The sequence below is a fragment of the Chroicocephalus ridibundus genome, chromosome 9, assembly GCF_963924245.1.
Source record: "Chroicocephalus ridibundus chromosome 9, bChrRid1.1, whole genome shotgun sequence".
NCBI classification, from domain to species: domain Eukaryota; kingdom Metazoa; phylum Chordata; class Aves; order Charadriiformes; family Laridae; genus Chroicocephalus; species Chroicocephalus ridibundus.
In genome coordinates, this window is record NC_086292.1 from 36,773,337 (window position 1) to 36,796,704 (window position 23,368).

The 23,368-nt window shown below is 41.9% G+C and overlaps 1 protein-coding gene across 2 annotated transcripts in view; it reads left to right on the forward strand.

Annotated features, from left to right (window-relative positions):
• Positions 1-1,107: 1,107 nt before the first annotated feature.
• The window catches only part of LOC134520657 (tropomodulin-2), a 36,926-nt gene continuing 14,665 nt past the window's right edge, over positions 1,108-23,368 (forward strand). The window contains exons 1-3 of one of the 2 annotated variants that reach the window (XM_063346348.1): positions 1,108-1,328; positions 11,606-11,817; positions 13,580-13,736. In XM_063346348.1, coding sequence (XP_063202418.1) covers positions 11,692-11,817; positions 13,580-13,736 — 283 coding nt within the window. In that variant the 5' untranslated portion in view covers positions 1,108-1,328; positions 11,606-11,691. The remainder of the gene's footprint in view (positions 1,329-11,605; positions 11,818-13,579; positions 13,737-23,368) is intronic. The other variant, XM_063346347.1, reaches the window with a different exon arrangement.

Consider the following 23,368-nt stretch of genomic DNA (forward strand, 5'->3'; position numbering starts at 1 on the left):
GTCCTTCTCGAATGGAGAGGTGCACTCTGAGATGCTCCTGTCCTTTTAGGCCTCCAGATGAGACACCCCAGAGATCCTCCTGAATCCAGAGATGGAGGAGCAGTAATTAAAGAGCCCTTCTCCTCCAGCCTGCGTCCTGCTCGCTGGCTGCAGCCCAGGCAGGCAGGCTTTGGGCAAAGACTAGCACCCTCCACTCCAGAACTGGCTCCCTGGAGCCACACATCTTGGTGCAGGATGAGGGCCAGCAGGCTTCTGCTGCAGGACCTGTCAGGCTGCTTCAGCTGCCGGGCCAGTTTGCAGAGGGTGTGTGAGAGGAGGAAACCATTCTCTTCAGGGCTGGCTGCCTACATGTGCGCCCAGAATTGTGCAGCACATCTGCAGAGGCTGTGCATGCATGTGCAGTGAGGGCATGCTCAACTGCTTAGGGATGTGCATGGGGCAGGGTGATGGCCGCAGCTGGCAGAGCATCCAAGCTGCAGTGGAGTCTGTTCTCATGGTTTCCAGGCAGAGGGGATGCACACGGGACAGCTGAAGCTACATCGTGCCAAGGCAAAGTCAGGAGGGAATAAACATGGTCTGGGTGTGGGTTAGGTGGGACTTCACCTGCAGGCTTGGGGCACACAGAAATGGTAGAATCATAGACTCACAGAATAGTTTGAGTTGTAAGGGTCCTTTAAAGGCCATCTAGTCCAACCCCCCTGCCATAAGCAGGGACATCTTCAACTAGATCAGGTTGCTCAGAGCCCCATCCAACCTGACCTTGAATGTTTCCAGGGATGGGGCATCGACCACCTCTCTGGGCAACCCGGGCCAGTGCATCACCATCCTCACCGTTAAAAACTTCTTCCATCTACTCTAATCGACCCTCTTTTCGTTTAAAGCCATTACCCGTTGTCCTATCACAACAGATCCTGCTTAAAGAGGCTGTCCCCATCTTTCTTTTAAGCCCCTTTAGGTACTGAATAAGGTCTCCCCGGAGCCTTCTCCTCTCCCGGAGGAGGGGGTGACCTGCCCAGGTGCGGGCGGGAGGGATGCTGCTGGTGGAGGCGGCGCTGGCGGTGCCGGTCCTGCTCGCTGCTGGGGAGGGGGCTGGCTGGGGCTGCTGGTGCCGGTGCCCGCGGACCCCTCGGCGCTGCTGGCGACTGCCGGACTACGAGTCCCAGCGTGCCCGGCAGGGCAGGGGCCGCGCTGCGCAGCCGCCGCGCCGGGCACCCACCTGCCGCCGCCGGCGCTGGGCTCGGGGCGCGGAGGGGCGCGCAGCCGGCGGGCGGCGCTGGGCTCGGGTTGCGGAGGGGCGCGCAGGCGGCCGGGGCCGGCCCCACGGCGGGGTAAGGCGGAGGGACGGGGACGGGGATGGGGACGGGGAGGGGGAGGGGGACGGGGACGGGCGGGCCGCCGGAGCATCGCCCGCGGGCCCGGGGCGGCGGCTCCGCGGTGCTCCGCGCAGTGCGGAGCGGGGCGGGGGGGCGCGGGGAGCCGGCTGGCCACCACCCCGGCCCGGCGGCCGGGAAGCAAAGCCGCTGGAAATCATCATCCTCGGCGTGGAATAAGCGGGGGGGACTCGCCCGGGCGGCCCCGAAACGTCCGAGGCTCCCGCGGTGTGCGCAGTGCCTCTCCCCGTTCTGCCTTTTTTTTTCTGGGAGGGGGTGAACAGCGCGTTTCACGAGGGAATGCGGGTGCGTTTGTTTCGATGCGCTCGCATCCTTTCTGTCAGGCGTTAAATGACAAAAATGAGGTGAAGCGGTTGAATCAAATAAGAAAAGAAGGTATTTTTGTAAATGAAGACGAGCTGTCTGTGCTGAGATCTCACGCCTTTTGTATGTCAGCAATAAACCCGGCAGGACTGATGGAGGGCGGCTCTGCCCCGCGGCCCTGCCGCACGGCGGGATAAAGGTACCAGCGGCAGGTTCAGGAACAGGAGGCGGATTTAGTATTACTAACATTACCAAGCTCTCGATGAGCAAAATGTGTCCTCAAAACCTGCACGTTGGCACTAGGTATCGCACAGGCTCTATTTTGTCATGTTCTCATTACAAAATTATCAGGGTGGCCCTCCGCTGATTCAGGGGTTTTTGCTTTGATGGAAGCTTTGAGAGAATTTCTGTTGCCAGAGTAAAAATCCACAGCTGATCAATGAGAATCACGTAGAGAAATCCGAGGACTGTAAAACCAAAAAATGAAAACTGGCTAGATTCACGTGACCACCCTGAGCTTAGGAGTAACATAAACTTATGAAAAAAAAATTAACATCATTAATGATGAAACAAATTCAGAAATGTATCAATGCCAAATATCAATTTAAAAATAATTGGAAGAAGTGATAGTATTTTTATACCGTGAATGATACACAGTATAGGGCTATGCTTTTGAAAATGTTTAGTAGATGAAGTCTTCAGTAAGTTATTGAGTTGTGTATTTGTAGTAAGTAGGTACAGTCCTTCAGTTTCTTATCATATGAAAGCTTTTCTTTAACTGACTTATTCTCAGAAATTGTCCTTGAACTTCCTCTGTTCTGCCCTCCGCTTCTGGAGACAGGAACTTGTAATGGGAAAGAAACACCTGGGACCAAGTGGCCTAATACTGCAGGCATCGCATCCTCTAATTGCTTGCAAGGAATACAATTATTAGAAAAATGAGCTCCAACTAAGGGATGTATGGATGTCTCACTGAATTATCCTAATGATATTACGATCTTTTCTGCGTTATTCTGCACCTGTTTGCTATCTAATAGACTGCTTTTGCTGAGGTGCCGTATGTTGTGCAGCTCTTAACTGGCTGGCTTCCGCTATAGATATATATTTAAATTTTTATGACTATGTAAAAAATGAAGGTTATGTGAGTCATTTTAGTGACTTTGTCAACCTAAATTCCCTATGTATCTTTTCTCTCATTCATCTAGCTTGGTTGGATTTGTCTGAACTTATCCAGTAGCCTCTCTCATCTTGACAATCAAAATAATTTTGTTCAAAATGGTGCGCTTTGCTCTCCCGTTGCCTAACTTTTATTCCTTCCCCCACTTATTATTATTTCCAGTATTTTACAACTTCTGGCAAGCAATGCTTATGCATTTCTGCTGTTACTCATCTGCTCTAGGGTTTTTTTGTAGCATTCCGAAGTTATTGAATCTCATAGTTCGATGTTTTCCTGTGGCTGAGTGCCCTTTTGACTGAGGCGGTGGTAGCTCTGCAGGGTTTTGCATCGAGAGGTACCAGGTAGCCCTCTGTAGCCACCTGGATTTGCATGTGTTAGGTTAATACCGGGCTGAATGCATAGGTTCTGTTTACTGACCGTAGCACACAAGCGTAGCGCTGCCTTCTGTTCAACACCGGAGTTTGGTCATCATTATTTGGTGCCACAGAAATCTGTAAACTTATTTTTTAAATCCTTCTTTATTAGGATTCTTTCAAAGAACGGCTGGGTCTGAAGGTCCAGCTGCTGTTCTAAAATAGGGAAATCTGAGAACAGCAGTGACAAAAAGGTAGCATGCTGTTTGCTATCTGTTGTCAGCACAAGTGGAACAATGCTTTTCTTGGTATTACCCAGTGTCCTTTTTTCCTATTGATGTTTCCAACATATGAAAACCAAACACTAGTGTTGTCTTTTCCAGGCCTGGACTGATCTATTTTGTTATAAAAATTATCACTTCCAAGTACAATTTCCTCTCTTATTGTTTCAGCTATCGGAATGTGCACATCACGGATGGTTTAGAGCTAAAATACAAAAAATACAGGTAGTTACTATGTCTCTGTACATTGTAAGGAGAAAAAACAGCTTAGGAAAGATGCAAGAAGAGTTTTTTTAGAAGTCGTCTATCAGTGATCATTATCAATGATCATAGTTCTGCCATCAGTAGTATAAGCTCTTAGCCCAGCTTTTGGTTCTGTCTCTGCTATGTTTTCACCTGGCAAAGATCGTTCATTTAAAAGATCCACTTAGATGAATAAGACTGTCCATGGAAGAAGGAACCTGTAGCCAAAGGAAAAGCTGTCCAATGCTCAATACTTGGAAGACAGTTCAGTTCTTGGTCTTGCTGCAGACTTTCCATTTGACCCCGAACAAGGCATTTCTTTCCTCTGACAGGACAGTAAAATGGAGAAGCTCTCGTGTGGCTGATGATGCTTAAGGCACCACAGTAGCTGACTCCATGTAAACATGATCGATCAATGCGGGTACCAGAACTTGGCCTTTGGCTTCCTGAGGATGCCTTTTAACAAAGCCGTGGGTGATTCATACCCCACTCCCTGCTTTGCTTTGCATTTATGGTTGGTGTGTTGATGACAAGAACTATAATTCTTTAAACAACACAAAATCCAGGAGACTCAACTGGATGAAGGCACCATCTTCTAAGCATCACAGCTATTCCCATAGTGTGAATGATATAAGAACCGGTTCATCCCTGTTCATCTGGGGAGCATAGATCCATGGGCTGCTGTGTGGCAGGACTGGGAGCATGTACGCTCTGGCACGGTGCTCACCCGGGGAGGTACAGCCTCTTGTTCCAAAGTAAATCCTACTGCAGAATCAAACCTGCGGACTCTGGTAGTTATCGAAAGCGGCTAAAATATCATTGGTGCCTCATAGAAAATAATGAGGCTATCATTCTTCCCGTTGCTATCGTATGGGCACGTACACTGTTACACTGTCGCTTATAACACTGATCGGCATCATTGCTGATAGTCTCAGCCAGTCGTGATATCCCCCAGACTGCCAGTCAACCCCCACTCGTACAGCTCGGCAGCAGGGTGTTTCTGAAGCTTACACATGACAGATCGTGGGTGGAGCTGCCATTCCATAGTCCATTTTGTCTGCATAAAAAGACTCTGCTCTCCAGGATTTTCAGGCTAGCACTTCCCACCGCCCTCAGTTTCAGACAGTTACGGTTATGCTTTTATGGTTATGGTATGGTTATGGTTATGGACAGTTATGGTATACAGTTGTTATGGTTTTATTTTAGAAAAGCTAAATAACCTTGCAGGGATTTTTAAGTAATCAATTAAGTTCTAGAGATGGAAGAAACATACCTTCCTGTTCCACAAAGTTAGCAGTTGCAATGAGCAGAGATAGAAGATGGTTGCTTCATTATTTGATAACTACAACTTTTCCTTTCTAAAAGCAAGGAGGAGTCCCTCACTGCCGGGGACATGACAGATGGACAAGTGCCTCTCGTCTTTTCCATTTCCCACACTTGAAGCATCACTGGAGCGTCAGAGCACCATATGCAATCTCACTAATATCTGTAGCACTTGTTCTGCCATCCTCTTCCTGTAGGTAGGAATTAAGTGATCTACAAGTTGCTTTTTTTCAGTAAGACTGGCTTAAATCCTCATATAGTCATTGTATAATTAGTCATAATTTTTGTATGGAAACAATTCTAGTGGTTAGGATCTAAAGCTATGTTGATCCCCAGAAACAGGTTATAAATTCATCAGGCATTGTAAAAAAACCTACCTCCTACCCAGGACTTACTTTCATGTTTTGAGTGGTTATGAATAATACCACTAATGTTATTTTAGAAACAATGAGAAATTATTTATTATATAACTTTATTCTGTACTGGTGGGAGAAGCATTAATGTTTCATCTTTAATCACCAGTGAAGAACCTTTCATGTTATCTGAATCAAAGGGACTACATCCTTTTATATCTTCTATAAATAACGGTACATTCATATGGATAATTTTGCAATATACTTGATGGTTATTTTCTCATAAAGGGCATGACTGAACTCCCATTAAAGTGAGTTGATGTCTCGCGTTTTATTTGCATAGGAGTTGTCAATCCCTCAGTAAAGAAGCTAACTGTAAAACATAAACTACAGAGTGGCATAAGCATTACCAAGGTTCAGAAAGGCTCACCCAATTACGAAGTGGAGTTTCTGATCACTGAATGATTATCCTAAAGGTTCAGGTCTAGTCTAATATTAGGACAACACAATTTTTAATGTTTACCAGTGTCTGTATGAGACTAAACCATTTGCTAGGAACAGGACATGAAATAACCCTACATTAGCCCTGGGAAAAACAGTGTTTTAAATATATAGGGATTTTTAGGGATTCTTTGCTACAGTATGACAAAAGATGGCAAACTGGGCTGGGAATAGAAGAGGTTTGGCCATGTCATTACTCGCCCAGAGCCACCCCTGAGCTTGGTGCCACGTCAGCTGAGAGCACTCCCCATCAGCCCCACAGACACCCTCTCGATGGACCCAGTTCTACAAACCCTTAAACAGGTTTTTCGCTTTGATCCACCCAGTGATCGTGCTCTGTCCTGGATGTAAAGGATTAGAAAAGGTGACTAAACCAGAGCACCTGGTTTAGTCCTTCTGCCGTGAGTTCTTCGGAAGTTATTTTTGGGAAAAGTTGGGGGATTCTAGAAGACCAAGATTCTAGATACTACAGATCTCTTCCATTTTCTGCCTATGTGAGTTTCTTTCATGTGTCTACTGTCCCTATCTACATACAGACCTGTAGCTAATACCATTTTCATCACACACACACAAAAATCAGTTTCATAATGCTTCACTATGTGTTCCTATCATGCTTCTGGGCTGTGTTGGACCTAATGCACCCTTTCTAGCTTTTCTGAGATCTCTGAACCTTCTAGTTCAAAACCAAGAAGAAATTTTGTACCACAGAACATGATCTCTGAGTATACTCCTCCTGTATGTTCATGGTTAGAAAGTACATACTGGTCTTGCTTTTTAAGTATAAAAATGGAACCTTATTTATATGTCAAATAATGGAGTATTTATCAATTTTTAAATTTTTTTAAGATTGAGCTTTCAACAACCCAGCCTTATTTTTCATAGCAGTTCCTGGACAGCAGTGAGGTCCTCTCCCTGGCATTGGATCAAGTATATTGTTGTGAGCTCTCCATTGCCTGGGTGGTGCGGGACGGTCACCCTTCTTCTACGGAGCATCTGCTTGTGTTGCACAAACACTCTGCTCTTAATCATAATGTCCCCAATCCTATTTATTTGGTCCAGTATCAATTTAACTTGGGATTTATTCCACCTGTTTCTTGTTTTCATGTTTAGACTATTTAAAGAAAGGGAAGAATTTTTCCACATCTACAGATCAGTTTGACAACTATTTTTCAAAACGCAAATACCCACCATTGTGGATATGGAGATAGTTTAAAATAGATCGTGCATCAGGATTTCCTTTCTAAACATCAGTTGCCATGACTTGCAAAAGCGAGAACAATTTGTCAGTTCTGATTATAAAAAAAGACTTTTTTGGTATAAAAATGCAGACTCTATTGGGTTATTTCCCATTCAGCACATCTCTTTACATAAATGCACATTGCCATGCAGCTTCGTTCTTAGCTTGTACACACTGTCAAAAGCTAGAAACTCAAATGATCTGTATCACAGTATTCTCATCTCCACAGGACCTCAGAGACATGATGTTTTTTTAGGTGTATAGCCTGTGGTTTAGACAGCGTGAGGGACCTGATGTGCCTTTGTAGCTGCTGGTCCATAGAAGGTCCTACAGGTCAGGTTGTTCCAACACTTCTCAAGGGATCCAAGCCAACACAAGTGGGACCTCTCTGACATCTGACCTTAATTCAGCAGAGGACCAATTCCATATCAGAAAGAAATACCTGTATCAGCGGTAGAAAATTACGGCAGTCTTATGCTATCAGCAGAAATACAGCCTGGCTACTCTAGAAAACCCTTTCTGTAATGTATAAGGATTATAACCAAAAAGTACTTATGGAACACAGCAAAGTATAGAGGAGTTGTAGCACAGCAGGTGTTGGCTACATAGAGCAATAATGATTTTATGCACGCTGACTAATGACACCCTTTTTGTCTTTGAAAACATATTTTGAATCCTGATGTTGACAGGCATGGGTAAAAAAGCCACCCCAAATAAAACAGAAGTATGTATTTCTTTCTTTAGATGTAATCGAAGATAAAAATATAGCAATGGAGTCTTTGAAGCTCACCGTGAAACATCTGTGCTCCACAAAGATTTAAAAGTAGCACATAGTTAGCAGAAATGCTGTTTCTTGTAGTTTTGTACTATCCTAAACCCACATGGATTTTACCTGTTGGGTATCTAACAGCATGCTTTGCTGTTTAACAGCGGGTATTTGAGCCCAAGGTAAACCGTGATGCTCCCTATTGAAACTACGTGGAAAAAACAAAAGGGATTTGTGCTCCTCCATTCCTTACTCTCCTTGTTCACTCTTCCCAGTAAGTTTGAAGGGAAACTCCATAATCTTATCCATGGTCCCTCATCCTGCTTCCCTCAGTGTCCCTAATGCATGTGACGTTCAACAGCGCATTGCCTCTGCAACTAGATTGAACGTCACTCTACTGTGTGACACCTGGTTTGCTTTTGTATGCTCAAAATAACAGTAGCTTGGAGCAGTTGGTTCGTTAGGATTGCTTTTGTAACTGATTAAAGTTCTCATACAGTAATTATAACAAAGAAAATTCAGTGGATATAATCTGTAAAGAGTACGGGCACACTTAGGAGAGTCAAACCCCAACAAAAAGCAGCGCAGACAGCATATGGCCCTGTTTACATACACAACATTAAGAGTATGGAATCCAATTAGGAAGGTGAAGATCGTAATCATCACATTAGACAGCAATTCCCATAGTAGGTGAACCCAGGACTTCAGCATTTCCTTCCCAGACTGAATGATGCTGAACTGTTAAATTTATTTCGTTCCTTTGGTTTCTGATAACATGACTGTGGTCAAAGATCACTGGAGAGCATAAAGCTGGGACGTGAGCGACAGGCGTTGCAGTGGAGCTTTCAGTCGCCTCTACAGCAGGGTGCAAGCTCCAGAAAAGCTTTACTCCTTGCAGGGATCGTGCACAAAGACATTCCCAAAGTGATGTCGTTTGCTTTTGTTCAGCCACTGAAGAGTAGGATTCAGTCGTGAAAGGGAAAATATCAAGGGAATTTCTGTTGCAAATCTATGCGTGCAAGAAAAGTGTGATTTCAACTCTTCCATGCACCGCTAATCTAACAAGGGTTATCCGACATAGTGCTTCATGCCATAAGAAAAGTTAGACTACTACATCTTTAATATCTGGGGTTATATTTCTCTTTGCGTATCCTTGCTGCACATGGTCAAATATCTTCTCTTTCTAATAATTAAAAGGAAACAGTTACAATATTGAAAACTGTCTCCTGTTGAAAAGTGTCTCCTGGCACGTCTTCCCTTTGTGGCTAAGCGCTTAGGGAATTCACAAAGAAATCAGGAACGTCTGGTACGCACAAGTCGTACTCTGCTGTACTTAGCCATTAGCACCCGGATTCAAGTTTGCAAACTTTTTCACAAAAGCCACGACATACATGGTCTATCAGTAAAGCAGTTCTTAGCTGTGTTTGTTCCCGGATGGGAATGGTGCAGCGCCGTACAGCTGCGGGAGAGGTGCTGGTACCAGCCATCCTGTGCAGCAGCGGCGCTGAACCTCAGCCAGGGAAACGGCTATGTACTCTCACTACTTACTTTTCCAACCATATTTAATTAACCTAACTTTAGGATTACATTTCTGTCTTTTCCGGGGATGCGATTAAACTCTAATAAAATAACCATTTAAACCGTTAAATAGAGTTTTAAAAATTTCTAATCCCCTCAAAGAAAATTTTCAGCCCAGTTAATGACTGCTAACTGAAATGTTACCTTTTTAATGAGTTTATCCAAAGAAACTTAGAGAAGGTGCCTTATGCCTTAGTATAGAAATGTTGTACTGCAGCTGAATTTGCTTTTACAGTTTAAACAAACATACTTATCACTTAAATAACATGCTTTCATTATTTAACAAGTAGTTTTGGTAACAAATGGTATCAATTAAAGGTACGTAGAACTAGTGTTCTCTTTAAGCACCAAGTACACAAAAACATTAGCTCTTTCGGACTTTTTTGCCAAAACACCTCTCACACTCATCACATATGATGCAATTTTGATAATATAAGAATTTTTCACAACTGTGGTAACTTTGTGAAGCATCAGATGCTGACTAACTTCCTAAAAGAAACTCGCAATTTAAAGAACAGCTGAATTCTACCATGACATTTGGAATGGCTTGACAATGATGTCATGCTATGAAAAGAGGGACAATAAATAAAGCAGCAATAAGGAAAAAAAATTGAGAATATATAGGGGAGATAATGCTTTTTCTTGGAATAGGCTGTTTAAGTGTTTCAAATCAAGGCTTATCATGCCTTGCAGTATTCATAGTATTACAGATTTTTCCAATTTGTTATTTTACTCATTATTCTATTCCTTTTCCCTAGGTTGCTGATTTCTTGTCTTTTCAATAAGTAGAAAAATGAGATATGTTTTAATATTTAGTATTTCAATAGTGAAACTCTAAGTAAATGCAACATTTTCATACAGATTTTGAATAAAAGAAAAATAAAGATCAGCCTTCCAGCTCACATGAAGAGTGACAGAACCCGCATGGATTTTGTTAGCTTATGACAAGTAAGGATCTGGCCAAAGGAAATCGGAGTCTGGGTTGACACATAAGCCAGATGTAGGTGCCAGTTGGCTGGTTTCCAGATCGACCATAGCTTTGAAATTTGTGAATGCCAAAACCCAGCTGTAAAACTGCACAGCTAGCTGGGTAATTGGGAGAGCTCAGGTGCTGGCGTGGGAAACTGGGCAGACTTGGGAGGGCCCAGAGCACAGTGGAAGTCCCCAGCTAGTGCTGGTTCTGATCATACGTTAATTCTCTTTCACTTCGTCCATTTACAGGCAGATTCTGGCTCTAGAATGTGTTCTGGACAGGGAGAAAAGAGCGAGTAATGATCGTCATATGACAAAATATGTGACAGTTGTGGCCATGCAAATGACACTTCCTTGTTACTGATCAGTTGGGATCATCTAACAAGGATCCACATTCAAGTTTTAAAACTTAAAGAGTTTGTGAAATACTAAGTCCGTATTTTTTTCATGACTGTGTTTTGAATGCCTGCAGGTGCCCCATGCAGCAGACTAATTTGCAGATGCTCTTTTGAGTTGTAAGTAGCATATCCTCACTGCAAGAATTATCTTGATGACAAGTGCCATCATTTGTAGCCAAAAATTTTGAAATGAGACTACCAACTAGCATACTTTCAAGCTGCTTAGGTAACCAGAATGTGTCAAAAAGCCAGCCAAGATGATGTGGGTAAACTTTCATCCATCATCAAAGCTAGGATAAGACAGAATACCTCAAGGCATAACATTGTGTTTCTTGTTTGTCAGTGTTGTCAGTGTTGGACTGTACCGCTTTCCTCTGTGTTTAGCCAAAAGAACAAGCAGATACTGCTGTTTCTAAGTAAATTCAATAAAACAGATTTATTTCTATGGAAAAGGATAAGTTCCTAATGTTTTGGGTTTTTTTCTTTTCTGTGTCTCAAAGCTTCTCTTTGCTGCTGCACTCACGAGGTTCCCAAGTGTACCATACCCTTCCTTGTTATTCCTGGGCTACTGCTGCACAGGCAGCCCCGGCGCTTCCCACTCCCCCTCCGCTGAACCAGGACGTCTTGCTGCTTTGTTTTCATTAATAAAGTGTAAATGGGACTCTCAGCATGCAGGCTCTTTTGGACTATACCAGCTAAATGGAGATACTCATAATGCTTTATTGTTAGCAGTGAGTGAAGCCCCAAGAAGCTCAATACTCCTGGATGGTTGAAGTCTTGAAGAGCAGCATCAGTCGAGCAGAGCAGCAGGAGCCATGTCTCTGCCCTTCCGAAAAGAGTTGGAGAAATATAAGAACATCAATGAAGATGAAATACTCAGCAAACTCTCAGAGGATGAACTGAAACAGCTAGAGCATGTTCTCGATGACCTTGATCCTGAGGTTAGTAATGGGGGCCGGAGAGATCGTAGTTCAAAAGCTGATGATTATAAATGCCACAGAACTGCAGCATTTTATATTTGTATTCTGTTACAGTAGAGGCAGCGTGCCCTAAAGGATGCGCAGCTCAGCTAGGGACATCTTGGTTTTATTCCTGCTGTGATGTGCTACTTGCTTTTGTACAAGTCACTGTGCCCTTTCTCTATCCCTGGTCTATTCAGGCACGAGCTTGTCTGCAATCTAAATCTTTAATCATGTTTGTAGACTACAGCATGAGAAGATTTTATGGCTGCTATTTCTGAATGCAGCAATAAACAAACAAACATAATGTCTGTTTGTGAAGATCCGATCTTTTGAACTTCTGAAAACTGTTGACTGTGTCATTCAGCACAGATATTTTTAGTTGAAGAGAGTATATTTAGGCGTGATTAAGAAAAATAAGAATCAGCCACACAAATGTCATTTTGTCGAGAGCAAGGATAATTTGGATATTTGAAGACAGTCTCACAAAGAAGTTAAAGATCTCTGGCCTGGGAACCACTTGGTCCTACGGTAACGAGGTTACAGTCACAAGCGTGCTGGATGGGAAATCTGACTGTACCTGCCCCAAAACCTTCCAAACTGATGTAGGAGTTTGAAAACTGTCAGGTAAACTGGTAGATAAAATCCATTCACTCTGGAGACAAAATGAATTTGAAAAAAATACAATAGATTTATAGCTTCTAGTTTTATATCACAAATTTACCTGGAAACTAAGGGTGAGCTTTACTCTTCTCTCCCTCCGTGCTGCCACTTCCCTCACTGCTGCCACTTCCACAGTGCATTTTCTGGTGTGTTCAAGTATCTGGCATCTCAACAGGAGACACAGAGCATCCGCGACAGAAAAAACAAGCCATGGTGCATTTGTAGTCAAGCTATATTTGTGCAGTAAATTTGTAGCACTCTGGGCACATTTGTGCACGCACAGATGAAGTGTCTAGTGACTTGAGCTCATTGGATGTGCGCAGGATTCCCTGGATATTTGCCAGGGATCAGACTGACTGTGCGTGCTCTGGCCGAGGCGGAAGTGTTTCTGCAGTGCTCTGGGGCAGCGTCAGCCTGTTGGCTTTACTGCGCGTTCACTGCAAAGACCACATACCTGTATTCCTTTCTGGGATTTCCTGGGCAGAAATGTGGGAGCCTTATGCATCTTCCTATATTATGGGATGCAGATGCAGTCGCATGGTCATACAGCTACGTGTTTCAAGTGGGGCTTCTTCTGCTTGCTTCCTGCATACTCTAAATAGCTGAAGTCCACATAATTCACCAATTACTTTCTGTGCATGCCATTCATTTCTGAAGTCCAGGAGACATCTGTGTTAGAATGAAAGGAATTTTTTAAAAATTGAAAAGAGAGAAAAACGAGGAGGAAAAAGAGTAAATGAAGAGAAGAAAATGTAGAAAAACTTATCCTGATCTATTTACCTGGACTGCACACTCTGTGGTTATAGTATGTGTAAAACAAAGGGCTCTGATCTTGCTCAGTTCTTTGGTGCTGTGATTGTAAATACGGTTAATAAAAACATTAAGAGGTGGTACAAACAAGAAGGCTGGAAGATATACTGGTTTTAATGATTACATTTAGGTAATGTGTGTTATTCCTGTCAACAAAGAGCATTATGTGAAGTGACATGCAAAGAATAGTTTCATTAAAAAAAAAAAACAAACATTGAAATTAAAATTGGAATATTATCATGTCCTTTACACGCCTCCCTCTCTTTCACAGAATGCCTTGCTTCCAGCGGGATTTCGGCAAAAGGACCAAACCACTAAGCCTGCCACGGGCCCTTTCGACAGAGAACGGCTGCTCTCGTACCTGGAGAAGCAAGCGCTTGAGCACAAGGACAGAGAAGACTTTGTACCATTTACAGGGGAAAAGAAAGGTACAGTCTGTCTTTGTGTCCGTGTTGAGTTATGGACCGTGCGGGCACAGGCATCCACCGCTGCCTGGACTTGGTGTGGAATATGCTGGGACAACAGAGGCGGAGGCTGTTGCTGTGCAGCTCAGGAGTGAAGCTCAGGAGTCAGGGCAAGCGCTGTCGAAGCAGAGGAAGCGGTGGTCTTACCTGGTCTGCCTCGCTACTCTGGAGTTATAACGGCAGGTTTGATCAGGCCCATTGGTGGGCGTGGGAACACAGGAACACACCGGTCTAGCAAAGGGTTCAGTCGGCAGCTCCCAGATCAGCAAAGGCCTCTTTGCAGTCACGGAGGGACAAGGGCGGCCGCCCTGACCTCGCTGGGACTATTCCCACATAAAGGTTTAGGTCCGTGCAAGGGCACGGTACTGGGGGAGGTGTTTAGGGGGAAACGTATCAAATGCCTTTCCAAGTAAGTATTGCCTACAACTGCCGTAAGTAATAGCTCAGGGAATACACTCACAAAAAAATAAGTATTTTTCCACTTGTTTACTAGCACATCTGGCAGTGCTATTCATGCAGACAAGTTTCTCTGCTTCCCTTTGTCCTACAGCTACAGGAAAAAAAGGGAAAAACAGGAAAACCTAATTCTAATTGTTCAAACATTGGTAGGATAACCTTAGGGCAGGAACAGTCATATTTTTAAGCAAACAATGTTTCTTTAGCACCATTATCTCCTTTTTCTCATTTATATACAGTGCATAAAAATACCTACCTCAGGCCACCCCTTCATTCGAGAAAGAACTTGTTATGTCTGAGTCCATTTCTGGTCATCTAATGAATTTGCCATCATTTCAGTGGGACCTGCTTAAAGGAAAGCATATGTTTCAAGAAAGTCACGTTCAACATGTTTTACTTTATGTATCATTACCAAAGATATTGCAGGCCAAGAGTTGTTACTATCATTACATTGTGTTCTTATTCTTTGAAACAACGGTTTTGGACAAAAGAGCAGTTTTTCAGCCAGGTTTGATTGATATCTTATTTTATCACGCAGGATATTCTTTTTCCTCCATCATAACTTGTGCTTGCTGCTATTCACAGGGTCGGCTCTCAGCCCACTGAAATGCAGGGACACTGCAGTGGTCCTGCTGGTAGCAGGAGTGATCAAGCACATACTGTGCAGAAAGGAAAGCAGTTTATTGTAGTATGGATTTATTACCAATTGTTTCCCTTTTCCAGTCTCGCATACGCCACCGGATTAGCGCAGTGCAAGTTGCCACTTGCAGATCTCTGCATATTTATGCCAACATCTTCAGTCAGGTCTCACCTTACTGATATTTCCTGGCTTAGGGCTCAGATTTTGCATTTTGCGCTGTAGTCACATCTAAGATTTCCAAACATGCCCAAAACATAAGTACACAAAAATGCAGCGGTGTGTGGAATCGCATATACCCATAGGGCTGACACTTGATCTGTACAAAGCTAACCCCAGTATTGTCCCCGACAGAGTTATTGTACGTACTGGCTTGTTTATTCCATTTCAGTTTTCTTTTGATGAGGCTAAGGCAGCATTATTCCTAAGTTTGCTTCCCTTAAAGTGCTTATTAGTGCTGCTTATTAATTCCTGGTGTCTGTGGTGTGGAAATGCCACTGCTTTACAAACACAAATAATCACACACGTCACTTTTCCCTCAGCACAGAGTGAATTCAGCCATGCTAGCATTTAAAGCTATTCTTATTTTGTTTTCTGCTTCACTGTGATCATTTACTTCAAAATTACAATTTGAAGAATTGTGACAATTATGAGGTTATGACAGCATTTTAGGCTAAGGGAACAAGGAACAAAATCGTCAGTATCGGCTTCAGCAGATTAAGTCAAATGAAAACAACTGCATGTTCTGTGATTTCTGCAGTCATTTTACAACTATAACTGAAACAGAAAGAATTCTACTATTTTTTTTTTTTAAGTCAAAGGCCAAATGCCATGAAAATGCCCTTTGTTTCTTTCTTAATATTAGAAAGAACTGAATTAATCTGAGATCTGTACACCTGATGAGGTCCAGTACCGTGACAGTTGAGAACTGGATGAACAGCAGAGTGTCATTTTGTGCTGCTTTAGGGGAACTGGCTTTGAGAAGGAATCTGTTTATTTTGAGCTTGATCCCGAAAGGGTACTCGTGTCTCTCTCTGCCCCCGACTTGGCAGGAGGTGTCCTACAGAAAGACAAGAGTTCAAGCACTGGGCTTCGCGGTCCCCTTTTCTTGTTCTCCGTCCCCCTGGCTCTGCACTTCATGCAGAATCTGGGCCTTATAAAACATGATTGAGGTCTCCATCTGCCAAATGTACTGCAGCCTTCTTGTGAATTGTATGGTAATTCTGCTAATTGGGTGAATCTGGTGAAACATGATGAATGTCGCATAAAGGCCATGCGTGGCTGTCTCCGGACCTTAGAATCCGTGCTTGTAACTGAGGCGTTACTTATTTTGAGAAACTCAATTGAGGAGGCAATAAGAGAATGAGTGTATTAAAATATTAATGACTTGGTTTTCATTTATACTATTTCCTGTGCGAGGAAATAAAGCAATCCTGCAAAGACATTTCCAAGACAAGATACTACATGCTAAATTTAAAGTCACTTTAATTAGAGAATAATTAGTATTCTTCCAAAGCTTAGTAATTAGTTCAGGATAAATAATTTACATGGCTAAAATGTGTCCTAAAACAAACTAAAGAAGAAGATCTCCTGAGGAAAAGCTTATTCTTCACCTTCTGCATGTTGATGGTCTCTACGGTGTATTTACAGATTGGTAAATATTTATATGATTATATTATATAGATGCCTGTTAAATGATCTCTTTACATTATAGCAGGGCTATAATTTAGCCATACTGTAAATATTCTCCAATTAATTTTACACTAATTCTGCTAGTTAAAAATTACGTTCTGGGGCAGCTCCAAAATGCATCCAGTTGTGCATGATTAGAAATGGGAGGTGTCGATGTCAGTGTACCATTTGGCACTATCTACCACCTGAGAATATTTGTGTGTCGGTAGGACTAGAATATGTCAAGTGTTCTTTAAGCTTTTGTCATTGTTTTCTACTTTGATATTTTTCTGCCACTGGGAATGCATTTATTTTTTCAAATTTAGGAAGTGGGATGCTTCTCCCAAATGTTAAGGGATATTTCTACCAGTTCCTGTGTTTATCATGCAAAGCTGATACTGACATGAAAATTCAGTGATGAGCTGAAAAGAAGGTGGTATTTAAAATATCCTCCTTCCAGAATAGTCTGTGATGTATCATTATTGTTCATCTAGTGTCTCTGCCTCTCTTTTTTTTTTTGTGTGTTAATGTTCTATTGGAAAGTTCTTGACTAAAAAGCAATACCAAAGAGCTGCTGAAGGACAAAATTCAGTTGCCTATGTTGGTCTCTATACGCTGAACACAACCATCAGGTTTTGATTGTGCTAGAAAACAAGCCAAAACAAATTCCAGAGTGGACGGGGATATTCAGAGCGGCTAAAACACAGGAAGTGTTAAATACGAGCTCAAGATGGGGGGCTGGTCCTGCAGGGAATTGCCTTGGTTTTGATTGTAATCGTGGTTTGAAGAGGTTGGAAATGTTTGGCGAAAACAATCAAACGTATGGCATGCATTAGGGTTTTGACCCGCTGCCATATTTCAGCTTGTTAACTGCTGTTAACTACGTTAATTGCTGTACAAAAAGAAGGTTTTAAGCCTGTATGGGATAGCTCTCAAATTTCAATGAAACCCCAAGTTTTGCACTGAACGAGGGCCCGAATGGTCCCAGCCTGCCAGGCGCGCATCCAAACTGGCCACCAAGCAATTTTTTCAGACGGCTTTACCCCACACCCTCCTGAACACAAGTCAGGGGTGGGTACGTCATTTGAATGTCCCCGTGGCGAGTGTTTGCTCCCACTGCGGTAAGCAAATCAACTGGTGGCTTTCAGGAACCACTGTGCAACACAGCTGTTCATCAGCCATCCCCACAAACAGAGCGTTCGTTATTAATGAGCAATGGAGGCATAGGGAGTCAGGACTGATAATTGTAGCCATAGTGATTGGCAGCTTGTAGTGTTTATTTTATGTATTTTTGGATTAGTTCCTACTTAGGGTGGATGTTCTAGAAGTCCTTACATACAACTTGATGAACTACAGGAGTTACTCAGACTGACCCATTGCATTTAACACATATGGCTCGAACAGCCGGTTATCACACTTAGATCACTGTAAAGCCTTTTCTGTACCATTTTCAAGTTCATGAAAGGTCCAGAAATAAAAAGAAAAGGTGGAGAAAATAAGGGGAAGTGCAGGCACAAAATACTAAAGAGCAATGTCAGTGGTGCATGTTTTCTCTTACTGAATGCGGTCTGTACAGCTGATCTCTGTTAAGATCTGAGTACTACTGTAATACAAACATAAACTATTAACAATATTTCTGTTTCTGGTTTGTTGCAGTGGTTCTCTTAACTACATGATACTAATGAAACATGATTGAAAAAAGTTCTGTTGTTGTGAAATATCATTAGATATGAAAAGTTGGCCATGCCATTTTTAATTGCTATAAGAACCGCTGTTTCAACCCTTTACCACTATATCTGTTTTCTGCAAGGTCTTCTGCTCCTTGTCAAACCATTTTATTTTGGATCTGATCCAATTCTCGTCAAAGTCATGGAAAAACTCCAGTGGATTGGGCTATTATTATTTGTGGCTGGAAAGGGAAGGGGAACATGCTTGTATGGGGTTAAACTCTAACATTTTTAGCCAACTGATAAAAGGGAAAAAGAAGAAAATAAGGATGATGAAACCAGAAAACTTCTGGGCAAACCCCTGTTTTCAGCTACTCTGGCAGAGAACCATCTGTTTTGCATGTTGTGTTGTGCCAAGCAGAGCATCAATACACAGCACTAGTAATAACGACAATCATTTTCAGAAGGTCAGAGTATTAGAGTAGATGCTAATGAGTTCCAATTCCAGTTTCTCTAACAGACTCTATATAAAAAAGTTAGGGTTTAGTTTAGAGTCACGGTATCTTTCTTGGATTGACAAAGGCAGTCTTTCTACCCTCAACGCTGAAATGGTTTGTTTAAATTTTTGCCACCTTCTTCCTGTTCTTCAAGGCTTAAATTTAGAACCGATGTTTGTCTCTCAAAGCCCTGAAAGTGGTGCAGTTGCTGACAGTAATGCCTCCAGCCAGTGTCTTTCACTGCTTGCTTTTGTAAGACCCTGTTTTAGTTGCTCATGACTTTGCCAAACTCACACAGTTCACACTGAAATTTCCCATGCTGAGAGTCTGCCTCGGGCTGAATTTTTGGAAAGTGTCAGCAAAAAGGACTCAGCTGTTTCCAAGAACAAGATTAGGAGAAAACACATTGTTTTAGTCATCTAAAGTAAATTTTTCCAGCTGTTTTTTTATGAGCTGCAGTCCCTCCATGCTTTGAAGAGGGGGCTTGAAATATATGCCCTTTGCAATCCCCAGGGAAATACACTTGAATTTGGCATCTTCAAAATAGCGTACTTTCTTGTACATCTAGTTTGTTATAGCATTCTCCAAATATTCCCCCTGCAGTGAGTATTAGCCATGTGCTCGGATCTTCTGCCTGGACGCACAGACAGCACGTGTAGCAGCCCAGCAGTGCCCGGAGAGACCCGGCGTGGATGGCTGGAGGGTGTGTGGGATCGTCCAAATTGCTCATGAGAGGCCACTGTCACACCAGAACCACGGCAGGGAGACTCTCTCCTGCTCTGACAGTGTTCCCCTCGCTTAGGAAAGGCGCTGTAAAGGAGAAAAAAAAGTAAACAGCCAGCGGAGAAGTAGAGGGATCGGTTTTTGAGGAGCTGTATGAGTATGTTCAGAGTGAAAGACTAGATGTGGCAGTTCTGGGGAAAGGAGCTGTGGTAGTCAGAAGACGATGGTGGTAAGGAAGAGAGGGCAGAGGCAAAGGAGGTGGTGAGAAGGGTCAGGATTCAACCATGAGCCGGACTGGGAGGCACAAGGGATCAGGAAGGCATGGGGGCCATGAGGAAAGGAACAGAGGAGAAGGATCTGTGAGATGGGAGAAGAGGCCAGAGAGGAAGATGACTAGTGTGGCATCTAGCTTTGCCTGAGTTTCAAGGCTCTGATGTCCCTGAGAACCTAAAGCCAAGCAGCACAGCTCGAATCTCCTCCTCCCCCGCTGCCATCCCACATGAGACATAAGAGCTTTCTGCTGCTGTTGGGGAAGCGGGTTCACCCAGGTGGTAGTCCAGAGGACTGCTGTAGAGCCACAGGGATCCTAACTGTTGTGATAAACCGTGTGAGGGTCTGATGAAATTCTGGGCTTCCTTCTGTTTTAAAGATTATAGGTTGGATTTTGTTTATTTTTATTTGGGAAAGTATACTTTTCAGAAGAATTCTTTATAGGGTATTGCTAAGGTGGCAGAATCACAGCACCCTGACCAAAGTCAAAGATGCTGCTGCAGTTTGACTTTGCTCTTTGTGTATATGCACAATAGATTTAATAACTTTGGAAAGCTTAACTTTGCAACCTTCCTATTCCATTATCATAATTTTTAAGGCAAAGAATACGCAGATGCTAATCCAAGAGCAACAGTATAGCAGGAATTATGATGATGCATTTTAATGACTGCTACCTTTCAGCTTCACACTTATTTGAACTTGCCTTGTTTTTCTTCTTCATAATACAAATTTATTCCTGGTAAGAACTAACTTAGCTCCATTTTCATAGAACTCCATAGAGGAGTTTAAGGAAGCTTCAGAAGAAAAGAACAGCGCAAAATGGAAAAAGTGAATCAGGTGCCTGTGATTTATGTAAGGCATATTTCCAAGATTATTGAATTTCACTTCTAAGGTCAGTGCAGCATTCTGTAATGGAGAATAAACAGGCACTCACTGGAGTCAGTGATTCATTGAAAAGTAAGAAGTAATAAGTGTAACCAGATATTTTCTTCAAAGTACAATAATCTGAACTGCAGTTTATAGGAAAAGAAAGTATGTTACTGTTTTATAATTATGTCAGAAAATGCATGTGTTATAAAATTAAGTAACTATCCTTAATAAAACTGATTTTAAATAAAAGGACATTTTTACAGCTTGCATAAATGGGATCATTTCCCATTGCTTTGTGCTTTGTTGAGTTTTTGCTTGTACGATTTTGGCTTGTACAAGGTGGGAATAAATATGAAGTATTTATACTAAATAAAAATGGTGGCAATTTATATTTATTCACAAAAGTCTAATGACATAAGAAGGAAGGCAGAGAGATGTACCAGAAATGATGTTCCAAGTGCTATAAACTATAAATGAAGATGAAATCCTCAAAATGTTTTTTAGATTGGACACACTAGTAAAATCCTACCAACTATGCTATCAAAATTCCTTCCGCCCCCCCTCCCCCCTTATATAACAATAAACAAATAAACTGACTTCAGGAAAATACACTTGAAGTAGTTCCCTGCTCAGTTAAAACATTTTCCTATAGATGTACATATGTGGCTTTGTAGTTAACTATTATTGTATAAGGAGGTGAAGTTAGGGATACATTTCCTTTTCTTGCTTTACTTTGACATTGCTTTAATGGGGGCATTTACATAATGCAGGAAATCAGAGCTTGCTGAAACCAAGTGGCAAAATTACACCTATGGTTTTGTGACTGTGCCCAGTGTATTTCTTTTCTTCGTAGGATTTATTTTCCTTTTATCTCACTCTGCATTTCTGTAGTCCTTTTTACTGAATCCTTCTTCTCTCTGGTTTTCAATGGGCTTTTTTTCCTGAGCCTCTTTTGAGTAAAACATGAACCATATCATATTTCAATCTGAATAGAAGTTTTGCAGTGTGTGAAAAGGAATAGTTCTGCTGTTAGACTGAGCCAGGACAAACCTCTACTCGCTACACTCACAGTCAGAAAGTCCCTGGGTTATAATAAGCTGCTTCAGTCGTCACCCAGGTCACCCCAGGCCCTTATCTCAGTTTGACAGAAAGAAGGGGAGAATTGCGTTGATTTACGCTTAAAATTTCTTCTTGAAAAAAAAGCACTTTGGATTCCAGACATTTTGGGTTTCTATGCATGTGTAAAAATAAAACGATATTTTAATACTTACTATTTTTTTTTTACCAGAATTGGATTTTGTTTTGCAGTTAAACACAAGAATATATTATTTTTGTATGTAAATGTGGTTATCTTAGTGTTGTTAACACTGATGTAGCTCAAGTGTGATATGTATAAACATAACCTTTTGTCACTATTTTTTTTCATTGGTAGAAAGATAAGCTACTACTATTAAGACTTAGCATAGAACATTAGTATATTCTGGAGGCAAAATGTAACACAGCCAACATTAATTATACCACATGGAATGTTATAATAAAGTACCTTCTAAAATACAGTATGACTATAAAGAGCACTAAGAGCAGCAGCCTTTCTTCATAAATCTCACTTTAAAATAATAAAATGTCACTATTCTTCCGAGGCTTCTTCCAAATAATAAATTTTAAATTTAAGCTGGACCATTGAAACAAGCAAGCCACAATCCCTATTTTATTTTGTCAGTGAATTCCATGATGACACTGTATAATGAATTTACAATGTACAGATGTGGGACTCACAGGGACCTCTTGCATCTTTAAACTCTGTCCTTAAAATAATGAAGGAGAACTGGTTGACAACCATCTATAAACACAGACACACCGTTTTGCTGTTGGTGGACAGATAATGAATTCCTAATAACGTGCTAAATGCATAAGCTCTTCCAAACTCTTATCTGCTATGCTACAGCATCTCTTCACAGTGGGATAATGCAAAAGAATGTTCTTATCTAGATAGCAGAAAAAAAGAATATTTTTAAAATGCCACTGGACACCAGCAAGGCCCACATATATTAAAGATATATATTGCCATCTTTGACATGACCTTACCTCTTGACATATTTCATATAACGAGTAATAGAATTTTTTCTCTAAAACATTTGCCAAGAATGCTTTAAATGGAACTATCATTGGGAGTCATATACACATTTAAAAAGATTTGGGCTGCCTTCCAAGAATTACATATGCCTGAAAAAAATGCTTAAAAATTATATTCCTATATATGTGAACTGCACAGAAAACGTATGAGCCTGTACTGGTTTCCATTACCCCTGGATTTCTTGCTACACAATATACATGGTCTACCCGCATCCAAAGGCCATAGGGAAGGACCAACTGTAATACATACTGTGTCCAGTTTACAAAAGACTCCAGGTCTTGTGTCCCCTTAAGATGTTATGTGTGACAGTACAGACTTCCGTCAGTATTTGTTAAGAGTCTGGCTGGCGTCTGGGTCTGTGAAGAATCACTTATTGCCTGATGGAGATGTTTCATGTGAGCTATGGCTCTGTGGAGTACAGCTGTTAGGGGACAGTATTATCAGTCAGGATAAAGATAAGCAGAATTCCCTCAATATCTCAAATGACCTACTGATTACTTGAAACTCATGTAGAACCACTGCTGATCTGAAAGGAAAATATTTTACGGACAGTACTCCTCACTATTGATTGTTTATTCAGATATTCTGATTAATTTTGGTCTTCTAGCTTCCAATGTGGAATCATAGAATGGTTTGGTTTGGAAGGGACCTTAAAGATCATCTAGTTCCAA